The 17,950-nt window shown below is 49.2% G+C and overlaps 1 protein-coding gene across 7 annotated transcripts in view; it reads right to left on the bottom strand.

Annotated features, from left to right (window-relative positions):
- Window positions 1–17,950, bottom strand: part of BCORL1 (BCL6 corepressor like 1) — a 63,910-nt gene that overhangs the window by 27,898 nt on the left and 18,062 nt on the right. For all 7 annotated transcript variants that reach the window (XM_006943993.5, XM_011279470.4, XM_045050494.1 and 4 more), the window contains 5 exons: window positions 16,467–16,596; window positions 11,395–11,485; window positions 7,837–11,109; window positions 2,632–2,797; window positions 1,453–1,533 (listed from right to left, as the gene is read on the bottom strand). In XM_006943993.5, coding sequence (XP_006944055.1) covers window positions 1,453–1,533; window positions 2,632–2,797; window positions 7,837–11,109; window positions 11,395–11,485; window positions 16,467–16,552 — 3,697 coding nt within the window. In that variant the 5' untranslated portion in view covers window positions 16,553–16,596. The remainder of the gene's footprint in view (window positions 1–1,452; window positions 1,534–2,631; window positions 2,798–7,836; window positions 11,110–11,394; window positions 11,486–16,466; window positions 16,597–17,950) is intronic.

Below are 17,950 nucleotides of genomic sequence, written 5' to 3'. Positions count from 1 at the left end.
GCCACCTTGGATAAGCAGAATCATCACAAAAGAAGAGTCTCAGGAAAAGCAAAGCAAGGAGTCCCTTTCCTGTGACACAGCCTGGGTTAGTCCCGCCCAGATACTCCTCAGCCAGGCCCTCTTCCCTTACATTGACCCCACCTCCTATTGAGTGGCCAAGAGTCCAGGGGTGGAGCTCTCTCCCTGCCCACCCCCCTCCCCACTGCAGCTGTTCCTCACCACTGAGCAGGTTCATCCCTGACCACCCCAGCATGAGGGTACCTTTCCTGCCCTCCCCCACCCCACCCCCTTGGTGAGAGACCATTTTCATCCCCACTCCTTCCTTCAACTTTACTAACAACAAAAGTATAACCCTAAATTGGCCTGGTTTTAGCACAACAGCAGATCTGACGATCTTCTTCAGAAACAGCTGAGACACCATCATCTTTCTCCCAAAGACTCGCTATTAACTCGACAATCCCCAAACACAAGCGAGGTGAGCAGAAGAAAGAAATGGTTTGAGGCAAAGAAAGCAGCCCTTAACCAAAGCTTCAAGTCAGGCAGACCGCTCAAAGACAGCAAATATCCAGCAAACTTTCTATATACAGACCAGGCAGGGAACGAAGTGTTCTGGTTAATCTAATATTCTGGTTAATACAGAATCACCATAGAGATCACACAGAGATCACCAATTTCCAAAGAATCAAATACAGTACAATGTGTTTAACAGTAAAACGGGACTGGGCATAATGTAATCACTCTTTGATGATTCAGAAGACACTTCAGGATTTTGCGAGGCCTCCAGGCCGTCATTATGAGCCCCAATTATCACTGCGTTCTCCATGTGCTGAGTGCCAGTTAATAGAATGTCAGATAGATGAGTTTACACTGTGCCCTGCTTTCCCATTCTATCCACTTTGCATGGAAATATGGGTGAACCGGGGCAACCACTTCCAGGGCTACAAACCAACATGGAGGCTAGCAGACAACAGTGGTAGTTAGAAACAGCTATCTTCTTTTAGACGCTGAATACAAATTCAGGGACCAAATGTGATTCTACCAGCCCTGATAACTCAATGACCATTTCCAATTTTGTTGACGCCTGTCGCATAGGGCAATAAGCCCAAAGGTTCTATGTCCGTGCCTGAGACTGGCTCCACTAATCATGAGAGGCCCAAGCGTGGAGTGGGTCAGTCTTCCTGAGCAACACAGGCCTTTCCTCTTTCCATCATCGGCTGCCAACAGAGATGTCAAATCCCATTTGGAAAAGCTAAGCAAACGGTCCTAAAATCGTGGGCAATGCTCCCCCTCCCCACCCTGGGCTTTCTTGTCCCTGCAAGGAGCAGGGCATCTTAGCACAGTGAACCAAATTCCCAACTCTCCACCTGGGCCAGTGGTGAAATCACTCCACCAGATTTCTACCTCTTTTTTCAGAGAAATGCCAATATGGGCCATGGCTTCAGACTCACTCACCAGACTGACTGCGCGTCCGTGTGCTCAGAACAACGGGGATGAAGTCACGGAAACTGCTCTTTGCTTTCTTCTCCAAGGAACCTGGAGTGATGTGTGGTTTCAGGGGAGAAGGCAGAAATATCACAATCAGAGTCAAAGTACTGAAAGCACCCCAGAGGGGCTCAGATGAAAAATCAAGGTGGGGTGGTCGTGTGTTTTTCCTGGTCACATTTGTTAGCTCCCCTTATGCTATCACCTATGTACATCTCTTAGAGAAGGAGCACTTCCCAGTGGTGTCTGAAAACTGGGAGTTGGGTCATTTTTGCTGACACCAAAAAAGGCTGTGTACAGAATCGATTTGCCAGCATGCCAGCAAGTTGAAGGTCTGCCTGCCTGCATGACTACGGGGCTGCTATACCTCCATGAAGTTATAGTGAGCTGGAACAGGTGCCAGAGAAGGGCAACCTCAATGGATCTTAGAGGACTGAGCGAGGCAGGAAGATGGGAGCAGGGAACAGTGGACAAAGGAACACTCCTATAGAAGAACAGACTAGGAAGAGGCGGTCATGTCAGACAGGCAAGGCCATGGAAACATGCTACTGCCCGTGGCACTACTTGGGCAGCTCTCTCTCATGAGGGCACCAAGAAACTAGAAATGGCAGAGCGTACAAGTCAAGTACCTGCTTCCATACTCCAAACATCCTGTGTGTCCCTAAGTAAAGGGTTTAGGATTTCCATAAACCCTTCTGGCTAGCTAGCTAGGTATTAATTTTAAAATTTGTATAATGGGAGTTTTCAAATATGCCAAAGGTAGAGAAAAAGGTGTAATGAACCTCCCTCCAGCTGTTTCGGTCTCAATCTTCATGAACCCCATTTCTTCTCTAAGCCTAGACCTGTTGCAGAGTAATGGGTTGGCTACTCTATTGTATGACTGACATTTGTCTGTCTGAAAACCAACTTCTTTGGTCCTCAGAGTGTACCTTATTCTAGTCACCAGGGGGAATAGAATAAGCCCCTTTTCCCTTCGCCCTTGCCTCTGATTTCAGAGGCGTAAATTACATCACCCTTCCATAGCAAGGGAGTCTTTCCCTGGACTTTCCCGGGCAGTCCAGAGCCATCCGCCACCCCCCCCCCCCCACCGACCTGCCCCAGGGAGCCCTCTGCAGCTCAGCCCAGGGGGCCAGGACCTGTGGAGCCTACCTTCCTCATGGCCATCGGCTCGTTTTCCTGGAGACTGGGAATCCGGCTTTGTTGGCTTCCGGTGCTTGTGCTTTACCCTGACTCTATTGTGCTCTTTTCCTGAATCTGAAGCCCCCCTGGGGCTCTTCTTGGTGGGTTCCTGGGGGTCACTAGGTGGCTTCCGGCACTGTGGAAAGGCAGAGAGAGTCAGGTCTGAGGTCAGTTTCGCTTCTTAAGAAAGCTTTCCCAATGGGAAGTCCTGTGCCCCGTTGGACACATGGACATGAGCTGCCCAGGTGGGGGCCAGGGGAAGGGGCCGCCTGCTGCCTTCCACAGTGGGCTACAGAGGCTTTTCTGGACTGGATCCAGTGCCCTAGCTAATCCCCATAGATATCCACACCCAATCGTATTTACAGGTCTACAGAGTCTGCATTCATAAGCAGGATTAACACCTGAAGTCAGTTTGAAAGGTGCAAAAAAGTGAGCTCCATCCAAACCGCAATAGAGACGGGCAGAAAACAAAAATGCCTCTTCGGCAAGATGGGTGACTGACTACATTGGTCAAATAACTTCAATGCGAATGGTACTATTACCAACAACTGAAAACAGTTTCTTAGCCCAGGCCGACTCAAGAAAAATGGTCTATTTCCATGTGTAAATTAATACCAGAAAATAGACTCAATGAAGACAAGAAGAAAGGCATGACACAGGAGCAATTCAAATCTCCCCATACTTATGGAAGACAATGAAATGGCCAAGGCAGTATTAATAATGCCATTTTACACTCTGCAGCACTTTCAAAATCTCAAAATGTTCTCTTCTCTGTTATTTGATCTGATTTTCCTGACAACCCCAAACTGAGAAGCTAATATCATCCCCATTGAACAGACAAGGAAACTGAGGCTCCAAGACAAGACGTTACACGAATTTGTCCAGGGCAACACACAGACCCAGGTGTGACTGCCACTTAGCAGGCAAATCTACAAATTAGCTCATTTGTGCCTGCAGTGAGAAAGTGGTGGAACTGGGACTGGGGCCTAGGGCTCTTGGCTCCCACCTGGGCCTCTCCACAGCAGCTCTTGCTCTTCTCCCTCCCTGCTCATGTCCTCCACTCTTTCTGCTCAGCCCGCTCTCGCTCTCTCCGATAGGCACAATGGCCGTGCTTACACAGCGCAAGGACTCTCTCAGCCTAACAGAGCCACATATCCTCATAAGCTTTGAGGTCTCTCCATGCCACCAAACAAGAAATAGGGCAAGGTAGGGATTTCCAGTATTCTAGCATCCAGGGAGTGCGGAATAAGCAAAACGTTTTAACAACGAAAGCAGGCCCTAGGAAGAAAGGAAGGGTTGTTTTCCCCCTAGCCGACTCACATGCCACCTTCTAGAAGATTATTACTGTATAGCTCCAGCTACGGGGATGGCAAATGTCTTATCAATAGAACATTTTCTGCGGTGTTGGGGGGTGTCTCAATTCTCCAGCATCAGGGAGTCACCATTCCCCATCAAATTCCAGGGACTCCTACTACCCAGCGAACTACTCCTGCTTCTTACTCAGCAGACGGCTGAGCTAAAAAGTCAAGTCTCAGTTTCCCCCTTTTGCTTGCTGCTAGTTCCTACAAACCAATGTGCTAGGACAAAAAAAGAACTGGGGAGGAAAGAGAAAGATGGGGAACTGTTGGCTTAAAATCTCACCTTTAGGAATGGCCAGAGAAAGATCACTTTAAGTCAGGGGGAATAAAGTTAAATGCACATAAATCTGAACATGTCCTATTTATTTCTGAATATCATTTTTAGCTGGCTCTTTCAAGTGCAGACCATTAACTTTTATTTCCTAAGACAGACAAAAACAAGTAAAACAGAACATCTAGAAAGGATTTCTGTCTGTAAGTTCTGCAAGGGCAGCACTGAGAGTAAAAACACACTGCATGCTCCAACTTAGGCAAAAAATTGGGTGGATGGGGAGACCGTGTAAAATGAATGTTCTGGTTAACAGAGTTTTGAAAGGTTTTCCAAAGAATTTTCCAAAGGATGAGAAAACAATAAAATACACCCAGCACCAGATGAAGCAGAACTCTTCCTTTGCTGATGATTCAGCCAGCCCTTCAGAATTCCATGAGGCCCTAGGGCAGGTGGTATAGAAGACAGGACACTATTCTAATTCTCAGCCATACCCTGACAGGGGCTGTTTTGAATTAAGCCCTGATCTTACTTTGCTTATCAACAGTTTCTTTTTCAGGAAAATGGAAGACAAGAAAATAAAGATCTGAGTTATTTACTCTCCCCTCAAAGTGGAAGTTTCATAAATCATTATAGGAAGCTGCTAAGGGCTGCTACAAGGCCCCGGATCTTGTAACTTTATTCTCTGTCCTGGGTATCTGTCAGTGGGCCCAATGAAGTATTCATCTAATATAGTCAGGGGCAGTGCCAGCCTGTCATCAGGTCTCTTGCAAGACATAAGCTCCATGAGAGCAGGAGCCGTATCTATTTTGTTGGTAACACTAACAATAACAATAGCATCCACAAACACTTACTGAACACTTACTTACTATGTGCTAGGCACTGTTCTAAGCATTCAAATATGTCACCTCATTTACTCTTTTTTTTTTTAACAACAACATTATTGACAGGTAATTTATTCAGATATATCATACAATTCATTTGATTAAGTTTACAATTCAATGGTTTTTAGTAGTCACAGAGTCATGTAACCATCACCTAGTTCCAGAACTTTTTCATTACCCCAAATGGAAACCCCATACCCATTTCCCCATCTCCTCCAACCTTAGACAACCACTATTCTACTTTCTGTCCCTATAAATTTGCCTATTCTGGATATTTCAGAACATCACCTCATTTAATCTTTACACAGCCCTATGAGGACATACTATTATTGTCTCATTGTACAGATGAAGAAACTGAGGGCCAGAGAAATTAAGTCATTTGACTGAAACCACATAGTTAGGGAAAAGTAGGACCAAGACTTAAACTCGGGCACTGTGCCTGGTTCCAGAAACGATACTCCTCACCAAAAGGCTGCACTACCCTCCTGAAGATGTAGCTCAGTGCCTGGGAGGGACTGGCATGTAGCAATCACTCAACAAACACTTGCCAATGGTTAGTGAAACAGTTACACATAAGGAGAGAAGATAGTGTGGCAGAGCTGAAGATGAACATGAACTTTGGAGCCAATGACTGGAGTTTGAGTTCTAGCTCTACCAATTAGTAGCTGTGTCACTTTGGGTAACTTACCCACTCAGTCTGTTTCCTTCATGTTCCTATCTGTAAATTGGGTATAGCATTCACCTCATAGGGTTATTGTAAGGACTAAGTTAGATGACATCTGTAGAAAGCATTTGGTATGTTGTGTATAGTACATATAATGACAAGAATTACTGTTCTTTTTTTAATAACATTTTAAAATAGTTTAATGTTTATTTATTTTTGAGAGAGAGAGAGAGAGAGAGAGAGAGAGAGAGAGAGAGAAAGGGGCAGAGAGAGAAAGAGAGACACAGAACCTGAAGCAGACTCCAGGTTCTTGAGCTGTCAGCACAGAGCCAGACGTGGGGCTGGAACTCACAAGCTGTGAGATCATGACCTGAGCTGAAGTCCAGACATTTAACCAACTAAGCCACCCAGGTACCCCTAATGTTCTTTTTTAAACTTTTATTTATTTACTTTGAGAGAGAGAGAGAGAGAGAGAGAGAGAGAGAGAGAGAAAGAAAGAGAGCGAGCGAGCACACACACATGAGCAGGGGAGGGGCACAGAGAAAGGGAGAGGAAGAATCCCAAGCGGGATCTGCGCTCTCAGTGTGGAGTCTGACATAGGTCTCGATCTCACCAACTGTGAGATCATGACCTGAGCCAAAATCAAGAGTTGGACACTTAACTGACTAAGCTACCCAGGTGTCCCTAAATTCTTCTTCTTATTACTACCAAGGGGAAATCACAGCTACCTGAGTAAATGCTATACATATGCTCTACTATGTCATGACCTGTGCTCCTACTTGGCATGTTTGCCACACAGAAGTGGTTGTGAAGTCACTGAGAAAACCCACCTAAGCTCTATCCCTGGGGTTCTTAATTTAGAGCCCATGGGCTGGCTGTGTGGAGGGGATAGGTCCAAGAACTTGAAATTACTGGCAAAATTCCGAGGTCATTTTCTGTGAACAGGGTCTTAGCAGCTTCTCAAAATGCTTTATGGTCCAAAAAAGACTAAGAGCTTCTGCCACAAACCCAAATTAATGGCACTCTGGCTAGAAATCTGTTCATTAGTGTGTATCAACATTCAGTTTGAAGGCTTCTTAACATAACTTGAAATCACTCCATATTTTTTTAAAAGTTTATTTATTTATTTAAATAATCTGTACATCCAACATGGAGCTTGAACTCCTGATCCTGAAATCGAGAGTCACATGGTCTTCTGACTGAGCCAGCCAGGCACCCTTAAATTGCTCCATATTTTTGAGAAGCCTTATCTTCAAGTGCTTCAAGAATTTCCCTGGATCACCAGCAGCCTTTGGATCCCCTCTGGAGTACCACTGGATTGAAATGGAATCGTCTTGACCCATCTTTTTGCCTAGAACCCTGCCACCATGAAGAACCCAGAAGCAGACACCCACCTGCCTTGCAAACCACATTCCCGATGGGTTGAAACCTGAAGCTGCCCCTCCTACCAAGCACTGGGCAGGTAGGAAACTGGCAGATGAGCCCAGAAGCTGAATTGGAATTGGCTCCGGTGCCACAAAACTCCCATCCTAATCCTAAGCAGGCACCCCCAGCGGTGCAGAGAACAACTCTGTCCAAGGCCCCTTCCCTCCCCTTGAGAATCTCTAGTTCTCAAGGCCAGCAGTCATCTCAGAAAAGGAAAAGGAAGAATGGTTATGTGTGGAAGAGCCTGTTATCAATTGATTTCCCTCATCAATCCCTTCTCCTGCTCTCCAACCTCATGTGGGACAATGACTTCCCTGGCCTCGGGGACCAAATCATTTCCCACATCCTATAAAATACAAGCCAGCCCCTCCTGACACTAAAACACCATATATGGAAAGTGTGACTTAGAAAGGGGACAGCAGGTCATTATTCACTTTACACAAGCCTTCCAAGCCTTTACACAAGCCTTCAGTTCACAGAGCTTCTCAAGAACACTGCCATGGGAGGCTGACATCTGCAGGACAAAGCAGACCTCTGGTGTCCCGGCCCTGCCCTCGACCTCAGCCCAGAACTCACCTTGGGTCCATGGGAACTCCGGACTATGACCTTGGTTTGTGGCTGCTGCTCCTCAGCATCCTTCTCTTTGCCAAACTTCATCTTCTTGGGCGGCAGAGATTCGGTCACCCCATCGGTCACCACTGAGTCTGGCTGCCACTTGTTCTTGCAGGCAAAGACACCCACGCTTTCCTGTTTCACTCGAGCCTGCCCAGCCTTATTCCGAACTTCAGCTTGGCCCCTCTGGGGAGCTGCTGGGAGGCCATCGGTGCGGAAGCAGGTGGCTAAATTGAAGACAACGTCACCATCCACCTTCTCCATTTTCACCCGCCCCAGGTCCACCTGACTTCCAAGCTGTGAAAGCTCTGTGCCGGAGCCCCTCTTGCTGCTCGGGACCACATCCATGATGAGCTCCTTGGGGCGGCTGTCATGAGGTAGCAAAGGCAGTTCGGGCATCTTGTGCAGGTTCTGGGGGGTGGCCAGGACCAGCTCGTGGGACATGTAGGTGGCCAGCACTTGGTTTTTAGGCTTCGTATCTCCTGCCAGCTTCAGGCCACAAGCCCCCTGGGGACCTTCCATCTTAGGAGTGCTGTCAGGACAGAGGTGGCTCTCAGATTCCTCAGGCCCCTGATTCACTTTTATGTCCCCACTGCTAGGCTGGACAGACAGTGCCAAGGTCCCTGTCTGAGGGCTGAGAGTCAGGAGGACAGGGTTGACTTGTTCTTCGTAAGGCTTGGCAGCAATCCGGCAAGTTTTGTTCTTTGTGCCAGTGTCCTGCTCTGGAGCAAAGGGGCCTCCAGGCCGTGGCTGCCCCTCTGGAAGTCCATGCACAGCTTCACTGGGGCTGAGAGGTGACACACCAGAAAACTCAGAAACAACGCTGGTGGGCCTGATGGGCACCCCCTGACTGGGCGTCAGCTGCCCGGCACTGGAAATGCCAATGGAAAGCAGAGACGTTTGGTGGTATGGTGACCAGCCAACAGGCAGGACCTGGGTGCTGGTGGGTTTCCCATTAACTGAACACCGTGGGTAAATATTTGCTGGCCCCGTGGGCTTCCACAGAGAGAGCTCCTTGGTTTGGCACCCCGGCAGCCCGGGGGCAATGCGGGCTGGCGTGTAACGTTTGACTGTGCTTGACTGTCCCTCAGTCCCAGCCTGGCTGCCCTTCTTGCCACAGGGGGCACCAGTGCTCTTGGGTTCTCCTTGATCAATGATGGAGATGGGCTCCTGCTTGGGGAGATGGCGGGGGTCTCGGTTGAGGCCCAAGTTAGGGTCTTTGTTCAGCAGCAGGGATGCAGGCACTGGGTTGGCCACTCCCACATAGGTGCCAGGAATGGTGCTGATCAGCGCAGTCGAGTTCTTCACCCAGGTGCTTGGGTCCCCATTCCTCACGATGTCGGGAAAGATGACAAAGGGCGAGGAAGTAGAGCCCAGGCAGGAGGTGACATTGCTACCGGCAGCCTGGGTTGTGCGCTGAGACCTAGACAAAACTGTGGAGAGGAGGGCCTTGCTGCTGGTGTGCACAGGGGTCAATACGGGCATGGGAGGTGTCTTGCGTTGGTTGGGCAATGGAAGCTTCTGGCGGTTGGACTTGGAGGAGAGGTCGAGAGGCATCTCACTGCACTCAGGTGGAGATGCCATCTCTCGCTCCAGCTGTGGAGGTGACTTGAGGGGAGAGAAGGTGACGGAAGTCCCTTCTGTTTGCTGCTCGGCACCACCTGTCATCTTGGCAGGGTGTGGCGGGGCTGAGCTCACGCTGGGGGCTGGCAGCAAAGGCTGTGGGGTTGGTAGCACCTTGGCAGAAGCAGTAGAGAGGGAAGTATCTGCCAAAGGCCCGGGGACCCCATCGGGTGCAGACTGGGTGCTGGTGCTGCTGGATGGGGAAGCACAGGGAAGCCTGTTCACCTCCAGAGAGACCAGCTTGGAATCTGAAGTCAGAGGCCGGGCAACAGAAAATGCATATGGGTAAGACCGTAGCTCTGGGGAGGCCAGCACACCAGGGAGACACCTGTCCTGAAGGTATGAAGGCAGGACAGGGAGTGTGAGAGTGGAGGAGACTCCCAGAGTGGTTGGCAGCGTGGCCATACTGAGCGGCTGCCCACAGCTCGGAGGTGGGATATATACCAGCGGCTGGCTCGGGGTCAGTACTGTCCCTGGCTGAAAGGACAGGGGTACTTTTTGCATAGCTGGTGCCTGAGCTGCAGGAAAACATACTCGGCTCAAACTAAAGGAGGCTGGGATTGGTGCAGAGGTGGGAATGGCAGCCGGTGTGGCGGCCGGCATGGGTGTGGGCGCTGGAGTGAATATTGGGGCTGGGGTGGGCGCAGGCACTGGCGTGGGAGCAAAGGCAGGAATGAGGGTGGGGGTGGAGGGTGGGCCAGAAGATGGGGTTGGGGTGGGCATCGGCACCGACGGAGGGGCGGGAGCTGCCGGAGGTGTGGACGCCGGCATGGGGGCCAGAACTGGAGTGGGGACAGGCGTGAGGACCAGGGTTGGAGCTGATGGGGGCACAGGGGCCTGGATCAGAGCCAAGGGAGGAGCCGAAACTGGGACCGAGAGGGGGGTAGGGGCTGGAGCCGACAGGGGGACCGGACCTGAGGGGGGAGCAGAAGCTGGCACAGGCACCAAGACAGAGGCTGAAACCGAAAGGGGGTTTGAATCAGAGATGAGTGTGGGCACCGACGGCGGTGCTGGAGCCAGAGCTGGGACTGGTGCTAAGGGAGGGGATGGGGCTGGAACTGAGGTGGCGACCTGGACGGGAACAAGCCCAGAGTGGGGCACCGGGGTGGGGACGGAGAGAGGAACCTGGAATGGATCTGGAACAGACGGGGGGACGGAAGCTGAACTGGGAGCGGGGGGGCAGATGGGGGCTGGCAGCGGACTAAAGTTAGTGGGGACCAGAGGCAGGGTTCCCTCCACAGGGACTCCAGTCCCCAGAGTTGCCAGAATGAAAGTATTCTTCTCCCCAACACCGTGCCGAGAGTCCAAAGCCTTCACCCCAGCTGCTGAGCAGTCTGTTTGTTTGCTCATTTGGGTGCCGAGGGGAGCCCAGGAGCAGTCAGCCCTGCTGTTGGCAGCGTCGGCACTGTCAGGAGTGGTAAGCTTGAGCCCGTCTCTGGGGCTGCTCAGTGGCACCAATAGGCCCTCAGCCTCCGCCACGCTCCCAGCATAGTCCATTTTTGGCTGGGGGTCGTCAGGCTTGTCTTCTGACTTGTGCCCAAGTTTTTCTGCTGCATTGCCATCTGGGTCTGCCCCCCGGGCATTGCTGCCACTTCCAACTGCTGTGAGCTCCACCTGCAACGACAGAGCAGCGTGCCCGTCTTAGCTAGCTCTCTGCGGATGGCGCAAGTGTCCCGAGGCCCGGGAGAAGCGACTGCTGGTCCTCTTTGCAACTCGACCAACCGGGTCTCGGCAGAGGCAAAGAGCAGCTGGCCAATTTCTGTCTCACATACGGCAAGTCCTGGGAAATACCCTGTTCCTTCCTGCCCCCCTTCTTGGGATGGCAGACTGGGCACGTTGCCCGGGGCAGTTTGGCTCCGCCCTTTGGCGGGCGACATGTGGCTTCACATGGCCCCTTACCTTGGAAAAACTGCTGCTGACACAAAACTCCTGAGATCCAAACCGCTGGCAGTCACCTGTCGTGGACTCCTCATCAGAAAGAGGTGCTCTTCTAGCATGGGAGACACAACCAGAGAAGAGCCATGAGGCCTAGCCTTTGGGCCAACACCACCTTCGGCAGAACACCTCCTGCCTGCCTGGGTTCCCATAAAACCATCCTGTCCTACTTCTCTTGGTGGCTGGGAGGACATTACAAGCAACTGGAGGGGTTGAAGTCACAAGCCGGAGCCTGCATGCCCAGCTTTGCAAATTCTTGTAAAGGAGCCCAATCTGACTAGACTCCCCTCTTTGGGCTATGTATCCTTTTTTTCTGGGGCTCTCACCAGGAGTGTGGAGGACAGCCCAGCACCTTTGCTTTGTCCCCAGAGCTTACCCATCAAGGTGATCGTCCGGCACGTATTGGGCATTGCCAAAAGGGGAGAGATGAATCACAGAAGATCTCAAAAGGCATGCAAACCAGTTTTCTCTTAAGTACACTCTTATTTTAAGTCTATAAGGGAAGTTGGCTGCTGGTATCATAAGGGTAATCCTTTTCTAAAACAAATAACCACCTCCATTGTGTGTCATGTTCTAAATTTGAATCATCACCTATTCACCCGATGGGGTTGCCTAGAGCAGATACACATTTATTAGGGTGCATAATGATACTGATTCGAGGCCACCAGGTCACTGGGTGCTGAGGGGCATTTCAAGGGCATGACTTCTTTCCCTCTGGGGCACCTCTTCCCCTTTTCTAAAGCACCACCAAACTCCAGCCAGCACCTGCCCTCCTACATTTCTATCCTTGCCTGCACGCCATGCCTGCCAGCTCCCCACTCCTCCTTCATCCACTCTCATCCCAAAGGGTGGCCTGCAAGGCCACAGACTCCAAATTCAAGTTGGTATATTGCAAAGGAAAGGGCTGAACACCAGAGAGCTCAGTCCCAAAGGAGAAAAACCTAACTGAACTCCAATCTACTCAAAAAGTCTTCTGTAGATTTTGAGTAAGAATCTTAGAAAATAGGGGCACGTGGGTGGCTCAGTCAGTTAAGCATCTGACTCTTGGTTTTGGCTCGGATCATGATGTCATGGTTCATGAGATCAAGCCCCACAGTGGGCTCTGAGCTGACAGCAAGAAGCCTGATTGGGCTTCTCTTTCTCTCTTAAAATAAACTTAAGACTACAAGGTGAAGTTCAAGACAGGACAAATACCCACTAGAAATTTAGTTTTTTGAGGAGAGTCACTCTCTGCCCTAGGGAAGACACTAATGGGGCAAGAGCCCAGGTGAGTGGCTGAGTGGAAGGTCTGGGTGCAAGAATAAAGCTCCAACAGAAGTGCTATGGCACAGCTCCAATGGGGAAAAGCACAGGAACGCTCTGCGTGCCTCTGGGGAGGTGGGCCACCTTGCGTCTTTGCCCTCAGCTCTCCAACAGCCTAGGAAGAAGCCAGCATCTGCCTCACCAGCCACCCTAGCCTAGGACAGTCAGGGAGCCTGTAGCCAACCCCCACAAAAATGGGGAGGGTCCTGCTAACTCCCTCCCTCTCACTGGAACAGGGCACTGGTGATGGACTCCAAAATTGTACCTGGGACAAGAGAAGCTAAAAAGGCAAGGGAGATCACCACAGTCCTCTTCCCATTGTTTCAGGGCTCCAGAAGGGGCTAACCAGGGGGAAATGTCTGTCTGGTCCCATTAAAACGTAACTAGGCTGGCAGAAGTGGGAGGGTTCCACTGCTGGCAATGACTGCTGGTGACAAAGAGAAATGAGTGTAAGGACAGGCAAGGGCTGGAGATGCAGTCAGGGGTCTCGAGGAAGGGGAGGAAGGGGGCCCTGGGGGAAAGGGAAAACATACTTTGACATCAGCTCCTGGGAGACCAGAAAAGCAAGGCCTATACTCCCAGCCTTGGGCCAGGGAGAAGCATATTCCAACTGGACTGGCCGGTGATGGTTTTGGAAGGAGGACGGTGGCAAAGGGAAACAAGCAGCATTGCCCTCCCCCTTGCCAACCCCACCTGAGGGGCTGGGGACCCCACCTGCAGGGGCTCCCAACCAAACAAAGGGGATCTAGCTGCATATCAACCCCCTGCCCTTGCTGGACTCCCACCCCCGAATAAAATCACCTTGAATGCAGGAACCCCGCCCTCAAAGACAGCCACCAGACGCCAGCAGAGCCAGCCTGCAAGCCCAGAGACTCTGGGGGTGGCAGCGGCAGTGGAAGCAGCAGTCCTGGCCACTCCAGCCGTACCCATGCCTGAGTACCAGTCCCTGAGGCTCTGGGAAAATGTTGTGTGGCCACGTTTCAAATCCTCAGAGGAGAGGGGTGTGCAAAGCTAAGCAAACATTAAATCGCTCCATGGAGAGAAGAGCCTGGGACAGGAATAGCTTGCAGGGGAGGGGTGCACAAAGAGAAGTGGGTCAACCAGGCAAGGTTAGGAGAGTACAGGCAGCAGGGAGGAGGGGGCAGGGGTCAAAGCAGGCTTCAATCAGGACTGAAAATCAATCCCACCATTTCTTCCCAACAGAGATGTCCCTGGGCGATTGTGCTTAAGGCTCTGTTGAACTTAAACCAGAAATGGCCATAACCTTTCAGGGCTGTTTTCCTAACTATTAAGGGCTAGCACCACTGTCCAACCAGATCTTTTTCAGTTCCCACTGGGCCCTGACCACACCATACACATCAGGCCCCTTAGATTCTATCCCCTGCAGACTTTCCCTGCCTGAGTCCCAGCACACCCCAAGACTACCTGCATTCCAGCCAGGGTCTTCCTGAAACACACCATGTGGGAAATATCAACCCTCACCTCAAACTCCTACTCAACCCTCAAGCCCCTGCCCAGATGTCACTGCCTCTGGGAAGCCCTCCCTTATTCCCCCAGGAAGTCTGCCATTCTTGAATCTAGACTCCCACAGGACCTGTACATGCCTCTCTATAGCACTCACCATCAGTGTCCCATGACTATTGGTTTGCTCTTGCTGGATTTAATAAATGTTTGTTGAATGAAGGAATGAATGGATACAAGACAGAAAGCAAGCGAGCAAGAAAACAGAGAGTCAGCCAGAGGTTTGACTAGAGTCAGCTGTCTGGGGCTCCCAGAAGGGCCCTGCCCCTGTTCTCACAGTCCTCAACTGCATCTGATGAAGCTGGTCAGGTTTCTCAAACAATTTTAAGAGTTAGCCCCCACGTGCAGCTTTACACCCAAAATTTCTAAGTTCTACCATTTGTAAAGGGCTGAGGAAGATGATTTTTAAATAAGGTGGGATACCATTTTGGAAATCAGCTGTAGCATGGCCTAGACTGTAGAGGAAGGTGACAGTAAAGGGTAGATGAGATCAGAAGTGACAATGCTTAAAAGGTCATCTTAACCACTAGGCATATTTGGTAATGTAACATCCCAAGAAAGGTCCATAAAGAGGGAAAGTCAGGTTTGGGACTCACTTCCTGTTCCTTTCTCAGCAGGGATTTATCATGGACAGTGAAGCAAGGTAACTTGTCCACTGATTTTTTTAAAGGCTCTAGTCCAAATCTCTGCCTCCAAGGCTCAACTACTTATAACGAGTTGCCAGTGAATGCTTATACAAATCGATACCACCACTCTCCTTCCCCCAGTTCATCTCTTAGTAAGTATCTAAGGACATACTTCACACCCAAAGGAAAATATCTTTCTAATGCAGATCTGAGAGGGATTTTGTCTTATTTTCCTTAGTCCTGACTTATATTCTAAAATTAAATTCCTTTTAAGTCCATCTCTAACTTGTTCCTCAGCATAGAGAACATTAAACTATTAGGCACTAATGGCTTTAAAAAAAAATAAAAAGGTCTATTCTCCTAACCTGAACCTAAGACAAGTATATAGTTCTGTTAAGAGCAGAAGAAAAAAGAAGATACACACAAAGACGTCCATTCCTTTACCCTTCGAAATTACCAACATTCCCCCACATGCACACACACCCATTGCACACACTCCCAAGATTTACCCAAGGAGACACCAGATTTGAATCCTAGGAAAAGCCATATTGTTCTTTATTCTAGGGGATTGATCTGATGTATTTGGATTTATTTATTTTTTTAATGTTTATTTATTTTTGAGACAGAGAGAGACAGAGCATGAACGAGGGAGGGTCAGAGAGAGAGGGAGACACAGAATCTGAAGCAGGCTCCAGGCTCTGAGCTGTCAGCACAGAGACCGACGTGGGGCTCGAACTCACAGACTGTGAGATCGTGACCTGAGCCGAAGTCGGTCGCTTAACCGACTGAGCCACCCAGGAGCCCCTGATGTATTTGGATTTAAACAGTTGATGGATTGAAACAACAGCTAAACACCAGCAAGCCTGGCTTTTCTAAAAATGAGAGAGGCACTGCAACTATCACACATCTCTGTCTTTGTCCCAGGGTCACGAAAGTCAAATATAAAATCTGAAGGCCATTTTGAGTGTCCTTCCTATGGAGAGTGATCAGTAAAGGGCATAGTTTGGTCAACCAAACATTTTGGTGAACAGAAAATTTAAGACAAACACGTATCACCAATTCTCAATTTCGTATGACAACTACATTAAGCCGTTTGATCTTCCTGAGATACTTCATAAGGATCTCACTGAGAATCATCATTAGCCTCATGAGGCAGGAAAGCGCTGATCACCAGAATACCCACTAACAGTTCCCAGTATACAGCTGAATAATAAAACTGTCTTTCTTCCAGGCTTAGATCAAGGACCAAAAATATCTTATGCGTATCCTTGAGCACCGAACATGGATGCAGCAAATAAAAATTGCAATCGTCTGAGCTTCCCCTCACTCCACAATCTGACAGTTCTTAATGAGTAGACAAATGTTAGTTGGACAAAGGTCATCTGCTGGCCTCCTCACCTTCATCTGAACAGGAACGTCATGGCAAGGCAGGCCACTGACACAGTCCCAGCCCCAACCCATCTCAGGAAAATTAGCAACCAAAGCCTCTTCCCCAGGGTCCCTCCCAGGGAGTGCTGCAGCTGTCCCTCTGGTGAGTAGGTACCGCTCACTGGAAGCCAGCAACAGCTACCTTCCCAGCCTCCTCACCTCTCCTCGTTGATGCCACACATGCGAATCCGGTCAGAACTGGTCCAGTTGTGCACGCCGCTGTAGAGTGGTGCTGTCGAGATCATGACAGCCACTCACCACCAGATAGGACCTGCTGTGGCCGCTCCCCCTGGGAAAAAAGAACTCCGAAAAATCAAAACTCGTAACAGGGACAGCTGCTTTAACCACCTTTAACAAGGAAACATTTAAATAAAGGCAATTATGGTACCAAAACATTAAAGCAGTCTTTCCCACAAGGCAGCCTGCTAAGGAAAATTAAGGTCCAAATGGGGATGAGGGTGCACCAGCTTTCCAGGAATCCATAGGTTTCAGGATGGAGACGAGGATGCTGTTAATCACCTAGAGTGATTTTTAAATTATCTTAAAGACAGATATGCCTGAGTGTTCAAGGAAATTCAATCTATTCCAGACAAACGAGATGACAGTATATTTTTTCACACACATTTAGCCCAACCAACTGCAATTAGAGGGTTGTTCCCATATATGAACAATGCGTTGAAAGACTACTGGGGATCTTTTTCTCAAACCTCTCTAAATCCACGGGTACTGAAGTATTTGAGTGATGTACCAATTTAAGTTCTCCAGAGGAAGCACACGCTTTCTTTATAAGCCCTTCAAAAATACTCTATTCTGATTTCGACTTGGGAGTTATACAGATATAACACGTATATCTAAGCTGGTTTAAAGTTCCCTAAAAATCAGATGTAATACCCCTTGTACTCTGGCCACAAACAAGTAAACAAACAAAAAACAACGGTCCGTGAAAAAACCACACATTTCTGTCCTTGTCCCTTTCTATAGGTCTTGTCATCCCCATGACCTACCACCCCCTTCAGCAGCTAACGTCCAGCTGTGGCTGTTGACAACCACTGCACAGCCAATTCACCCTTCTAGAGAAAATGAGGCATCAAGAAAAAGAGGTTTATGTTTACCCAATGAGCTTGTCTTAAGACCCTTAAACTCTTGAATTAACTTATTAGCTAAAGTCTTCTTCATCAAAGCTCAACTGAACAGAACCCTCCAGTGATCAAAATTTTCTGTTCTCCACTTTGCCAAGAAGTAAATCACTAAAATACAGTCTCATCAGGGGTTTGTTTCATTAATTCTTTATATAATTTTCAGAGACTGTCCACATTCAACACAATAGCACTTATCCATTCAACAAATATTTACTGAGCTCCTACTGTATGCCAGCACTGTCCTCGGTACTGGGGATTCAACAATTACCTAACAACACCGAAATCACTGCCTTCATGAAACGTGTATTCTAGTGGGATGAAATGGACAATACACATGTGAAATGATTCCTGTTATAGTATAAGGTGGTATATAACACAAGCTAAGGGCCATGGTGACAGAAGTGGGGCGGGGGGGGGCGCAGAATGGGCTACACTCTGTAAGTGGGTAATCAGCATATGTCTTGCTGAGGAGACATTTAAACATCCTGAAGGAAGCAAAGGGGT

This window comes from Felis catus, chromosome X (genome assembly GCF_018350175.1).
Source record: "Felis catus isolate Fca126 chromosome X, F.catus_Fca126_mat1.0, whole genome shotgun sequence".
Lineage (NCBI taxonomy): Eukaryota > Metazoa > Chordata > Mammalia > Carnivora > Felidae > Felis > Felis catus.
This window is presented reverse-complemented; position numbering and strand designations above follow the sequence as displayed.